Source organism: Bactrocera oleae, chromosome 4, assembly GCF_042242935.1.
Source record: "Bactrocera oleae isolate idBacOlea1 chromosome 4, idBacOlea1, whole genome shotgun sequence".
NCBI classification, from domain to species: Eukaryota; Metazoa; Arthropoda; class Insecta; order Diptera; family Tephritidae; genus Bactrocera; species Bactrocera oleae.
Window position 1 is genome coordinate 42,830,603 of NC_091538.1, and position 13,190 is coordinate 42,843,792.

General features: G+C 37.0%; 4 protein-coding genes across 4 annotated transcripts; 2 read left to right on the forward strand and 2 right to left on the reverse strand.

The window, feature by feature from the left end:
- Positions 1-3,031: 3,031 nt before the first annotated feature.
- mRpL52 (mitochondrial ribosomal protein L52) lies at positions 3,032-3,725 on the reverse strand. Its single transcript, XM_014232050.3, has 3 exons — positions 3,589-3,725; positions 3,368-3,516; positions 3,032-3,304 (listed from the first exon to the last, which is right to left on the reverse strand). The coding sequence occupies exons 1-3, from the start codon at positions 3,635-3,637 to the stop codon at positions 3,119-3,121; spliced, it is 384 nt and encodes a 127-aa protein (XP_014087525.1). The 5' UTR covers positions 3,638-3,725; the 3' UTR covers positions 3,032-3,118.
- Positions 3,726-3,729: 4 nt separating this feature from the next.
- Positions 3,730-5,247, forward strand: mus81 (mus81 structure-specific endonuclease subunit). Its single transcript, XM_014232044.3, has one exon. The coding sequence runs from the start codon at positions 3,824-3,826 to the stop codon at positions 5,081-5,083; it is 1,260 nt and encodes a 419-aa protein (XP_014087519.2). The 5' UTR covers positions 3,730-3,823; the 3' UTR covers positions 5,084-5,247.
- A 3,036-nt stretch (positions 5,248-8,283) lies between these two features.
- Positions 8,284-9,398, forward strand: LOC106615734 (GEL complex subunit OPTI). The gene is made up of 3 exons (XM_014232064.3): positions 8,284-8,510; positions 8,597-8,700; positions 8,769-9,398. The coding sequence occupies exons 1-3, from the start codon at positions 8,397-8,399 to the stop codon at positions 8,965-8,967; spliced, it is 417 nt and encodes a 138-aa protein (XP_014087539.1). The 5' UTR covers positions 8,284-8,396; the 3' UTR covers positions 8,968-9,398.
- U2A (small nuclear ribonucleoprotein polypeptide A'-like U2A) lies at positions 9,381-10,449 on the reverse strand. The gene has a single exon (XM_014232063.3). The coding sequence runs from the start codon at positions 10,289-10,291 to the stop codon at positions 9,491-9,493; it is 801 nt and encodes a 266-aa protein (XP_014087538.2). The 5' UTR covers positions 10,292-10,449; the 3' UTR covers positions 9,381-9,490.
- Positions 10,450-13,190: the final 2,741 nt, after the last annotated feature.

Consider the following 13,190-nt stretch of genomic DNA (forward strand, 5'->3'; position numbering starts at 1 on the left):
AAAAAATAGTGTTATGAAAGAATGATTAGTGGATAAATGGTAAGATCTATTAAAACAATGTGCTATGGATTATTGCTTTGCTCCACCTAATACGCTGTTATATCTTATTTATTATAATAAAAAATCCCAATGAAGAACTTTAATAGGAAACACTTTAAATTATATATAATATATTCCGCTAAGTATGTATGAACAAATATTAACAGATATATATACATAGATGCTTACGTCCACAACTACCGTTCCTTAGTACTTAAACAATAATTATATGTGCTAATAACAAATATAAATTGGTTTCTTCCATGAATATTTAAAATATGTGCTTATTTGATTAGCTGTGCAAACAAAAATATTCATGATTATGCCAATAGATGCGCCAATTTACGAGCATATTCAAAAATATAGTAGAGACTGTTCCGTATTTAAATTCACACTTTTTCGACAAATATTTGTTTGAAGAAATATTGCGTTGAAGATTAATACCCCAAATGCGTATCTATAAAAGCGCGATACAAATATTTATGTGCATTACGATTTTATATCAACTACACAAAATCCTACATATATCCAAATACAGACTTAAAAGCCGAGCATACATAAATTTGAACTTCCGGAAATTAAAAGTTATTGCCGCTATTACGATTTGCAACTCCACTCAATTTAATTGAAGTTAAAGTGATTCATCTTCAGATAAACAAACTGTTTTGGGTATTACAAGCTACAATTAATTTCAGTCGAAGATTCATGGATGATGCCAACCTAAAAAAGTCAAGATTTGTCTAATTACTATCTGACAACTAGAAATGTTTAAACAAAAAATCAACACAGTTTAATTCAGTTATTGATCACGAAAAGGTAAAGAAATTTTAAAATGGACTTTTTTTTTTATTTATATTACAATGAGAGAAATGTTGGGGTCAATTTAATGTGCTGCGCAAGTAAGCCAAAATTTTATTTAGAATTAAATGGTATTTAAATAATGTTTTTTGCAGTTTCATAAGTTATTTTCGTTAAAATAAGAAAGAATATTGATTTTGGTTAAATTTGATTAAAAATGTTATTTTTATTTAATTCGAAATGGTCACCTTTTGCTTTCAACCTCGAACCAAAGATGTTTTAAGATTTTCTAAATTTCTGTGGGGTATTTCAGTTTATGTTCTCCAATTCTAACTACAAACTGTAGTCTAATGGATTCAAATCTGTTCGTCCAGACGACAATTCATCTCTGCAGTTATGAGACTAGGAATATTGCTTTTAAGCCACTGTTATGTGGTTCTTTCCTTGTGTGCTGGTGCAGAATCTTTATGGAAGATTCAACGCTTGCTTCAAAGAGAGTATTGCTTGACTGATTTTTCACGCCTGCTAAACCATTCGATGATACACTTTTGCCCTAGTTTTAACCCCTTATTGACAGAAGTGAAGAGGTGTAACGCCTTTAGAGGAGACTCCACACCAAACGATTACAGTTGCTGGATAATGACCACGTTGAGTAGTCAACCAAAGTAGCACAGTGCTGAAAACCGTTATATCACAATAAAGTTGAAGTTCGACAATACTTCAACCGAAATTTTTTGACGGCCTGAGTTGATATCGATAATACCGAAATTTAAAACTTCAACCAAAACGCACTTGAATTGAAAATCGTTAAAGGGACTTATTTGTATATTATCGATTGCTATCAATCCTTGTTATATAGTATGTATAAGTGTCAAAATTAAGAAACTGATGTCAGAGAACGTAAAATATGATATATATATGTATATATATATATGATATACGTTCTCTGCTATGAGTTCCATAACAATATCGGTTGACCTTAATATTGGTAAACTATTTTGTTGTTGTTGTTGTAATGGTTATCTAATCCCCGTTTGGGTGGTAAGTTTCAGTTTGGTTGTCGTCGAGGTCATCTAACGGGAGGCCCGAGTTGTTTCGACGGGGTCGGACCGTAGGGAGAAGGGTGAGGTTTGTTGGGCATGCAAAGGGGTGGTTAGTGTCATGCGAAGACTCATTGCATGCAGGACATATATTTAGTATGTTGGAGTCCATTCGGGATAAGTAGGAGTTTAACCTGCTACAGTATCCAGAACGAAGTTGCGCAAGGGTCACTCTAGATTCACGTAACAACTCGAACGCTTCGTCTGCGATGGGTGGTGGTTTGACTCCAAATACTGAGAGGGAGTCGGTGAAGGTGTTGATGGCTATGAATGACGGGCAGTGTATGTCTGAAGCTCGTTGCGTCGGAAGTCTGGTCAGTGTACTGTTCAATGACGTAGACGTAATCAAAAAGGACCTCTTGATGTTTCTTGGAGGCAGTTCCGCTTCAAGCAGACGACTGCAGGGGTGGTTTCTGCGAAAACATCTCAGCAGAAACTGCTTGAAGAGTACCTCGTTAGGTTCCAATTTTCGAAACATCCGGTTCTACGTTACTGTGTTATTGCTGTTCGGCATTTTAGCCCTGTTTGGATCGGTAAGTTTTAATCTAAGTTAGTTGTCCTTAGAGCAACAACTAGGAGCAGGGTTAATCCGTATCCTCCTGAACTGTGCTGTTATCGAGTCCAACCCGGAACATCGAATCAGTCAAGTGAATATCTTGTACTAGCTGGAGTCACTTTCCGTCGTGTTTCAGCCTGCACACCAGACGTGAATGAAGTGCGTCGTATGTTGCCCCGTGCTGTAGGAGTCTGTCCCCGCAATCCTTTAAAGTGGCAGCGACAACCAACACCACAGAGCGACAACCGCCCCTGCGGATATTACAGCTGCAACAACCACCACCTACACGTACCTCCCTCACCCCCAGCCTCCCGAGACAAACCCGACTTCTACAACTGGTAAATTATATAATAGTATGGTATACTCCAGCAAGAGTTTCTGAAACCCCTAAGCAGAGTAATTGTTTATAGATTTTTTTGAAACTAGTTGTTATCGTTGTACGTAGACCCGACTGTCGTGACAACGGTTTTGAAACTAGTAGTTTGCTATGCTCTCTAACTGACACCATACAATCCACATTAAATAAGTGCAGCCGCAATCCTGTTATAATTTTATTTCTTACCGCGCTTAAGACTTTTAATTATGTCGAACTAGTAATTATGCGGAAAACAAAACGACACAATTTTTATTCTTTCTTTAGAAGCAAATGCCCCTTGGGTTTTAACTTGTTCTTTATAACATTTTCTTTCGCTGCCGCCTCTTCAGCTTGTATGCGAGCATATCGTTTCTTGGCGAAATCTAATTCACCACTTAGTGTCACAATTTTAGCGGCGATCTCTTGCTGTTTCTTCAAGCGCCGTTTTTGGTTAGACTGCGAAATTACAAATTAATATAATTAAAATTACAATTGTAACTTAAGATTTTGTTCACATACACCGAGGGGAGTTGGACGGCCATCCAAGAAACTATAATCAGGTAAATTAGTTAACGGTCCAAAGGCATTTGGATTTCCCTGCAGTCCTTTTTGTTCACGCCACTTTTGATCAAGTGCCCGTATCGCCGTGCAAGAAAATTGGCGTGTAGCTACATAAAACATAAACAAATAGCATTTATATAAGATAAATGAATTGGATTGTATACCGAAGTTTCACTTACTTCTCACATTTTGAGAAATATTAACCAAAATATTTGATGCCTTGATCATTTTCAATTATTTAACCAAAATCAACAACAAATATGAAAAAAGTTGAAACATGTTCAATATGTCAAAATCTGCTGATTTATTCCGTGAGATTTTTTAACTTGGCAGCACTGTTGATAGTAATGAAAATATACAAACATTTCAAATAGCCGCTATTTGTAAACAGTGAAATGGTAAAAATTTAATTATATGGCAGAACGTTTAAAGATCATATTAAAAAAGCCTAATCCGCTGTTTGAAAAATGGTTAGAGAAGTGGTTAGAAGATGCGGAACGTCGTAATGCGAAATCACAGTACAAACTTCGCGAGGCATTAATAGCTCTTCGTAGCTATCCACTTCCATTATCTTCAGGAAAGGAATGTGGTATCCTTAGGGGTTTCGGCAGCACACTCTGCAACCTTATCGACGATGAACTTCGTTTGTACCGCGAAAAACAACAAAACTCGCCTTTAGAACCTGCTATGAACACATTTGAATCGGATGTAAAACAACTTGTGGAATCGATCAAAAAAACCAAGCGGAAACAATCTCCAAAAAAACTAAAGCCGAAAATCACTAAAAAGGAGCAAAAGGCATTAGCAGAAGAAGAAGAGCGCCAACGACAAGTCATTATGAGTCCAGGGAGTTTTCGAATTATATTACTTGTTGATACACAAGAAACAAGCGGTAAAAACAAACGTAGTTTAGATCAAACACGTAGCTACTTGGAAAGTTTTGAAGTATTATATGAGGTACGACGTCTGACAATTGGTGATTTTCTTTGGATTGCTCGTGACCAAGAAGGTAATGAGCTTGTTCTTCCATATATTGTGGAACGTAAGCGATTTGATGATTTGGCCTCAAGCATACGGGATGGTCGATTTCATGAACAAAAACATCGCTTGCGTCAATGTGGAATACAAAACATTATGTATTTAGTAGAAGATTATGGGGATAATGAACATCTAGGCTTGCCTATGGAATCCTTGCAACAGGCAATTGTAAATACACAAATACATTCGGGATTCAAAATTACTCATACCCAAAACAACTTTCGTTCCATGAAGCATTTGCAAAGTGTAACAAATACGTTGATACGTTGTTTTAGAGAAAAGGTCTTGCTTAGTACAACCAAGGAAGAGTTACGGCCATGTCGTGCTTCAGCAAGTATGATTGGACTACTAAAATTTCGAGCTTTGTACGAGGACTCGGCACGTGGAGCACAACTGACAGTGAGAGAAATATTTGTACAACAATTGTTGCAATTACATTCGTTGTCACTGGAAAAAGCATTAGCGATCGTCGAAGTATATCCCACACCTCGATTACTATTTGATGCTTACGAATTATGTACAGATGAAAGAGACGCTCGTTTGTTGTTGGGCAAAATAACGTGTGGACCTTTGCAACGACCGATAGGAGAAAAAATTAGCCAGACTGTTTATGATTTCTATAAGACTGAATATTAAGGATCAATTTTATATAAACTTAAATAGTTAGGAAGTCATACCTGCATTGATTCTTCGTCGTTGGATTAGGTCCACACACATACTAATTTATATCTCGCTACATTAAGTTATGAATTGTTTAATTTTAATATGTAAATATAGTTATTTTCTTGAAAAAGTAAGAACTTTATTGGATCTAATTCTTTATCAATCATAAAACCGTATGAAATTATAAATTACTTAACTATGTATGTTCGGAAGCAAAACGATGTCGCTCGGTATCGTATCTCAAGTATTTTTGGTTTCACTGCGTGTTTTTCTTTCCAAACACAATGTTGCTCTTTTTCAAATCCTGAAAAGCAATCCCAAGTTTTATTCATCCAAGCATATGAATTCTGATACACTGAAACTGTAAAACCCTTCACAGGTGCATAGTTTATAACATAAAAGCATATAAAAAGATCTTTAAAACAAAATTGTTGTTGTTGTTGTTGTAACGATTATCTAATCCCCGTTTGGGTGATAAATTCTAGATTCGTTGTCGTCGAGGTCATCTAACGGAAGGCCCAGGAAGCGAGCTGTTTCGACGGGGTCGGACCATAGGGAGAGGGGTGTTAGATGAGTGGGGTTTGTTGGGCATGCAAAGAGGTGGTTAGTGTCATGCGGAGACTCATTGCATGCAGGACATGTGTTTGGTATGTCAGGGTCTATTCTGGATGGGTAGGAGTTTAACCTGCTACAGTATCCAGAACGAAGTTGCGCGAGGGTCACTCTAGATTCGCGAGGCAACTCGAGCTCTGTGTCTGCAATGGGTGGTGGTTTGACTCGTATTACGCCATTCACTGAGAGGGAGTCGGTGAAGGTGTTAATGGCTCCACTGTGAATGGCGGTCAGTGCCGGTCTGGTCGGCGTGCTGTCTGATGTCGTCGACGTAGTCAAGGAAGGACCTCTTGATGTTCCTAGGAGGCTGCTCCGCTGCAAGCAGGCGTCTGCAGGGGTGGTTTCTGCGAAAACATCCCAGCAGAAACTGCTTGGAGAGGAGCTCGTTATGTTCCTTAACCGGAAGCATACGGGCCTCGCTATGTAGGTGTTCGATTGGGGACATCAAGAGGCACCCCGTGATAGTCCGGAGTGCAGTGTTCTGACAAGTCTGAAGCTTCTTATTCTGCGTGTCACTGCATCCAGGCGACCATATTGCGGCTGCATAATTGAGGACCGGCCGGCCGATTGCCTTGTATGTTGCCAACAACGTTTCTTTGTCTTTTCCCCATGAGCTGCCGGCAAGCGACTTGAGGATTTTGTTGCGGCTCTGTACTTTGGCAGTTATCGCGGTCGTATGAGGAGTGAAAGAGCACAGACTGTCCAAAGTGACGCCTAAAATTTTAGGGTTATTTACTGTCGGAATTTTTGTGCCATCGACTGAAATGTTCAGGTCCAGTCTGTACTCCTTCGTCCAATTGGTGAAGATGGTCGCTGTGGATTTAGTGGGGGAGAGTGTTAGGTTCCTTGCAGAAAAGAAGCGAGAAAGATCGGAGAGGTAGCCGTTTACTTTTGAACACATGCCATCGATTCCATTGCCCGACGTCAATATCGTACAGTCATGTGCGTACGAGGTCATTGAAATTCCCGCTGGTGGCTGGGGGAGTTTTGAAATGTAGAAATTAAACAGTAGCGGGGAGAGGACACCGCCCTGCGGAACCCCCTGTTTAATTTTCCTGAGTTTGGAGTTTTGACCTCGAAATAGTACGGATGAGTGTCGACCGCTCAGGTAGTTCATGGTCCACCGCTTCAACCCTGGAGGGAGCGTTGATTGTTCCAGGTCCTCAAGTAGCGTTGCGTGATTGACTGTGTCAAAAGCTTTTGACAAGTCCAACGCTACGAGGATCGTCCTCTCGCAGGGTGGCTTCTGGTTCAGGCCATGAACTATCTGGGCGTTTATGACGCTAAGTGGTCAGATTGGGAGTTATGCTGTCTATGTGAGCTCCTTAGGACCGTGGAGGTCCTATCTTGGCCACTCGGAGTGGCAGCGCAGTGCGCGAACATGGTGCAGGTTGCACGGCCGTTGAGGCAGATGTCGCATTATTGCGTTGACAACATGGGGCCACGTAACTCGTGGTCCACTCCCTGTGTGTCTTAAGGCCCGAGCAGGTCTTAAGATGGCTCCATCCATTGCATGTATTGCACCTAACCGAGGTGGAATTTGGATGGAGCCTTTTTGCGCATACGCAGCAGTAGAATACCTCGGGGATACGGAGCAACCCTGCTGCTAGGCGTTGCTCCAATGACGACAAACTTAATCTAAAACTTACCGATCCAAACAGGGTTAGATCGTCGAAATAACAGCCCTTGGCCGGATAAAATCCGGGTCAATTCCGGTATCGCAGAACCGGCTGTTGTGGGAATTGTTCGAAGACTGTAGCGATGCCTTGGATAATAATCTACGACAAATTTCGTAAAGATACCTTTCCAAATAAGAAAGTTTTCCTTAAAAGGACTTGAGTTGCATCGGTCAGTTCGTATTACAGCTATATGTAGTTTTCCGATATCGACGGTTCCGATAAAATGAGAAAATGACTTGAGCAAAATATTTGATCAATATCTCAAAAACTGTGGGATTAGTTCGCATACATATGTATAAACAGTTAGACAAATAGACGGACATGGCTGAATCATTTCAGCTCGTTACGCTGATCATTTATATGTATAAATATTTTATAGGGTCTCCGACGTTTCCTTTTTTGGTGTTACAAAAATCGTTGCAGATCTTATAAATCCAGTTTAGTGTACAATAAAGCTAATAGAATAATAATATGAACTCAAACGCGTACGTACATATAAATATTCATTATATTCTTGGCATTCTACTACGTTCTATAGTCCTTATTTTTCTAAAAAAAAGTGTATACAGAAAATCTCTATAAAAATTACTGTTTCGAAGAAATTAAAATGTTTATGTTGTTGTTGTTGTAGCGGCAGAAATCTGCCGAGTTGACAGTCCTTGGCCGGAATAAACCCGGGTCCGTTCCGGTTACGTAGACCCGACTGTCGTGAGAACGGTTTATATTATAGCATTATCCGCTATATAAGCAAAAATCAAGAAAAGTTCAAATTATAATAACGGAAAGTAGATTCATTCAAGGTGTCAGTGAAGTAATTGCGTTAATACGGCAACGATATTGAGAACAACAACTGTTCCCACGTGAAACGAAATGTCAAAGTGACATTTACTAATTTACTTATACGTCCCTGGAGTTTTTCTCTAATCATTGCACGAGATTAACTTTAGTAAATTTATTTTAATTCTGCTTTCCATTAAATTAAGCACATTAGTAAAATGTCAACAAGGACTAACACAATTGAACGCAATAGTAATGGTAGCCCAAAGACATTAAATCTTTCAGAGATTTGCTCAAGGGCGTTGAAAGCGAATTCCGAATGGCCAGACAAGGTAAGTTGGTAATGCTTATAAAGGTGAAATGAAATATGTAATTAGAAAGAACTTTGTCACCCCTTTTTTATTTCTTTCATTTAAAGGATGAATTCTTAGACGTTGTCTACTGGGCGAGACAGATATTTGGAATTCTTTTAGGCATAGTATGGGGCATTGTGCCATTAAAGGGCTTCCTAGGATTAGTACTGTAAAGAAGCTCTTAATAACAAGACATCATATGTAAACTCATAAATATTTTTTCATCGGTTTCTATAGATTTGCTGGTATTAGTTGTGGCATTGTGTACATTTATTCCATAAATTTCCAAGGAATTGATGAAGAGGCTTACGGTGGCGCCTGGGAGCTGGTTAAAGAGGGATTTATGACGTCATTTGCCGGTTTTCTTGTGACGTGGATAATTTTCTACACTGGGCTGCATTATGATACCATAATGGCTGAAAAGGAGCTGTCATAAAGCAGTTTCAAAAGTTAAGGATTTGCAGATTAGTTAAACCCAAAAACAATAGACTTAAGCACTTCAACAAAATACCTTTCGAAAATATCAATTAAAATTTTCTCCCATTGTGAATGCAACATGTTAATAGCCAATAGTACGCGGGCGAAATAATTTAGCAGATGTGAAAAAGTGACCCTTCCCAACTATCTATGCAGTTCCTTACAGTTAAATGTATAGCTTTCGACCATCATAATTTTAGAACTATTAGTTAATACAATTAGAAAATTTATGACAAATGTAATTAATTATACACTGAGATTCGTTCCTTACACGTTTCTGCATTTCTCAGCATTTTGTCATTAGATGTGCTGCTTAAATGTATCATTATCCATACGTGTTTAAATTTTTCTATGAAAAAAAAAACGTTTAAATACCGTTAGTTCTTAAAACTTGTTCTTGTTTTCAATTCATTTTTTATTATAAATCTTCATAAAATTGTAAAGAAAAAATTATTTTAAATCAACTATAAGCAAGGCTTAACTTAATAATCCATAGTTTCAACACTATTACTACCACCAGTCGCGTTACCATTCAGCGTCGCACCATTTAGACTCAATTCCAGTTCAAAATTTTCGGGCAGTTGTCCACTTTGAAGTATACGTGATAGCCGTTCCACCTCTTGTAGTGAGTTTGCGCGCTTTATCGCGTCTCTTATACGTTGCAAGTCTTCAGGATTGGCAGTTCTTGCTGCTACATTTATTCCAGACTTACCACCCACTTCAGCAGCAGCGGCTGAGGCATTTAATTTCGATTTCTTTGCCACTTCCTTCAGCATATCTTTACCTTGTTTTGTTCGGAAATATTCTTGCGCTTCAATACGGTCCTTCCGTTTGATCTTCCTAAAATCTAGTAGACGCAGTTGAGGAAACTTGAACGCCATGTACTCGCGGTAATAGGGTTTTGTTGAAACAGGATTTACTAGTAAGCAAAGCGTTTCAAGACGAGGTAGCAAAGCAAGTGGCTCCAGATCACTTAATTCTTGTAGATTATTTCCAGTCAAGATAACTGAATTTAAATTGGGTACTGTTTCATGTAAGCCCTCGCCAATACGCAGGATACGATTATTATTAAGTATCAGGCATTTTAGGCGAGGCAAAAAAGGTATGCCATCCAATTTACGCAAATCATTGTCGGAAAGGTCTATTGTATCAAATTGATCTAATGTGGCTCCTAAATTTTCAATCTGTGGAATTTTGTAACCGCGCAAATCCAATTCTCGCTCCCGGCATGGATTTATATATTGCATTGACTGATTAACAAGCTCCGGCGTTAGTTTCACCATGTCTATATTTTTTCTAAAGTATATGTGACACTATTTTTACTAACACTTTAGTATAATATTGAATATATTACTTTTTACGTGAAATTATTAGATTATCATAGAAAAAGCAAAACAATTGAAAACTACAATGTGGACAAGCGTCAGATACAGTAAAAAATTCAATTTGACAAGCCGCATGTCAAAAGTGTAAGTGCTGCCCCAATCGTAAAACTACACTTGGTTGCATAATTTTTACTTTAATAAATAGGTACAATTGATTTAAGGGGTTACATGGTTCTCGTGGGTTCAAAATATCGATTTGTCTGGCTCATTAATTTCTACAGCATCTCAAAAATTGTATCATAAGTTTTCAAGCCGATCCGAAAAATAGTTTCGGAGATACAGCCTTTGGAAAGTGTGAGCTCAAAGTCAGGTATAGAAGGGTCAGCGCGCCTCAGGTATAGGAAGCAGCTGCTCGTCTATATCTTATCTGTCATTGTTGTATACAACATGGATAATATGATCCGAAACTCTTTGAATCGAGAGAGCGCTGTAAAAGTCCACATTTTTTATAACATTTGACAGTGGTGCCACTGTGGAAAGAAATAAGTTAGGGAATTTTTATTACATTTTTTGGGAATTTGTAATTTCCACACAACCGCTGAGGTATACAAAAGGCGAATTACCGAAGTTAGTTTTGGGTGCTCGGTTCCCCCGTAGGCCTATATCACCCATATAGGTACAAATTAAAATCACAATAATTTCCAAAATTCACAAATAATATAAAAATATAAAAAATTCATCATATAAGAAAAAACTTTAAATTTTATAAACAAAATATCACATTCACATATAATAAAGCTGTGGACAGCAAATATTTAAAATAAATAAATAAATATAACTAATGCCTAATATTGACATATTTACATATATAGAAAATATCCTACACCCAGTTTTCAGTAATAATTAATTACAATATTTAAAACTATAAGGACCGAAAAGAAAATAAGAGCTTTGAAAATAACTCAACTTTATATATCTACATATATGGAAAAAAAATTCAAAAAATAAAGTTTACACACATATGCTTCCGTAGGGATTTGAAGATATTTTACCACCTTCTCAATTTTATTTTATATTTAAACACTTATACAAATATTTTTAATTAACAATATCACATTAACTATTGCTGCTTCAGCATTAAACTTTCTTACGAAAAATAATGAACTGATTTTGTCAGTTATTTTTACCTGGATTTTATGTAGCAGTCCATTATTTTGCTTGTCATCTGTTTAGTAGCTCATGAGCTCGTGGTTTTTTTGGCAGTACTGAAAGTTCATGAACTCTCTCAGAAAGCAAAGAGAACAGTTTCGTATCATGATATCCATGCTGGAGAGTAGAGAAACTATCAGCTGATCAGATGTAAAAAAAAGCTACAGCTGAGGAGTTCCATGGAAAAACTTCAAGTCCACCTAGGGGTTGAGTTTCTATTGACATCCAAGATGGTCGTCTTCTAACCGGAAAATGGTTGCATATTGCTATTTTCTTATAATTTATCAAAAAGTTGTCCAAAAAATATTGGTTATATATAAAACTTTTGAATTTTTTCAAAATAAAATCGGTTTATTTTAATACATATTCTTAAAAGAGCGACTATAATTGTCAAATTCCACAATAAGTAATATATATATTTGTGCCTATTTTTAACTAAATTAAATTAATAAGTATTCACCACAGAAAAATGAAAGATGCAATTAAGCAACCACGTCAAATAACGGGATCCACAAAATGATTGTTCAGCGAAACTTTAGACAAATTTAATAAATTTATACAAAATAATAATTATATTAAAAACAATACTCAAATGCAACTCACCTTTGTAAAGAATAACAGAGAACGTATATCATAGAGAAGGTTCAATTGCGGACCAGCGTGTGAATTGTCAAAACCTAACAAGATTTTAATAGAGGATTTCACCACTTTTGGCTCGGAAGGAGAAATTTTAACAGTGGAGAGTGAACAGAGCTGAGCATTGTATGAAAATTATGCTCAAAGACTTGCTTTGATATTACAGCTGCATGTTAGCCTTTTGGCTTATATTCTTATACGTTTATATGCAATCATATTTATTGATATGAATATCATTTTGCGAATTTTTATGAATGCATGCAAAACTGATAAGATCTATGAAATTATGGAATTTCGAAATAATATTTATAGACAATTTGGGCATTTAATAATTTTATTTAGTTTTTACTAAATAATAGAGATTAAATTTATTACAATATATGTATGTATGTACATATTTTATCATATTAATCTTATATAGTCATATGTATGTACGTATGTATTTGAATGTACGCATTCAGAAAGTCAAATCATGATTTTATCACTTATCAATACACTATATGTGCGCGCATTGATTTATATGTACACGCATATATCTACATAAAATTGCCGTACAAATAATGCATACACAAACCAACGTACATATGTGTATGCGTACACATGTAAATATGTCACCCGCAAAAACTACAAACGTTGTTCTACAAAAACAACAATCGTCACAAGTGAATATGTCAGCCAAATAGGCGAAGCCCAAATTTATAGCAAATTACACAACAACAACATTTTCATTCATGAATGCAGGCGTACTTTCAACAAGCAACCTCGCTTCATTCATAAAAACAGACACCCTCTCATCTCCCCGAGCATGCGTTTGCCAACAAGCTTCTTTTCGCGACGATGGCAAAAGCTAAAAATCATAAATTGAACAAATTTCTGATATTCCCTCTGGAAGGGAAAAGTTGCAACCACGCAAGCCCACAAAACACAGAAAAAATTGACAAAACTGGCAACAAAGCTTTTGTCGATTTAAAATATTTTACAATTTTAAAATATTTTTCCGTGTCTCACAAAA

Excerpts from the sequence above, each read along its gene's own strand:
- mRpL52 (XM_014232050.3), bottom strand. The coding sequence starts at position 3,637 with ATGATCAAGGCATCAAATATTTTGGTTAATATTTCTCAAAATGTGAGA. Across the intron at positions 3,517-3,588 it reads TATTTCTCAAAATGTGAGAA|CTACACGCCAATTTTCTTGC; the intron begins GTAAGTGAAACT and ends TGTTTTATGTAG. Across the intron at positions 3,305-3,367 it reads GCCGTCCAACTCCCCTCGGT|TCTAACCAAAAACGGCGCTT; the intron begins GTATGTGAACAA and ends GTAATTTCGCAG.
- mus81 (XM_014232044.3), top strand. The coding sequence starts at position 3,824 with ATGGCAGAACGTTTAAAGATCATATTAAAAAAGCCTAATCCGCTGTTT.
- LOC106615734 (XM_014232064.3), top strand. The coding sequence starts at position 8,397 with ATGTCAACAAGGACTAACACAATTGAACGCAATAGTAATGGTAGCCCA. Across the intron at positions 8,511-8,596 it reads ATTCCGAATGGCCAGACAAG|GATGAATTCTTAGACGTTGT; the intron begins GTAAGTTGGTAA and ends TTTCATTTAAAG. Across the intron at positions 8,701-8,768 it reads GGCTTCCTAGGATTAGTACT|ATTTGCTGGTATTAGTTGTG; the intron begins GTAAAGAAGCTC and ends CGGTTTCTATAG.
- U2A (XM_014232063.3), bottom strand. The coding sequence starts at position 10,291 with ATGGTGAAACTAACGCCGGAGCTTGTTAATCAGTCAATGCAATATATA.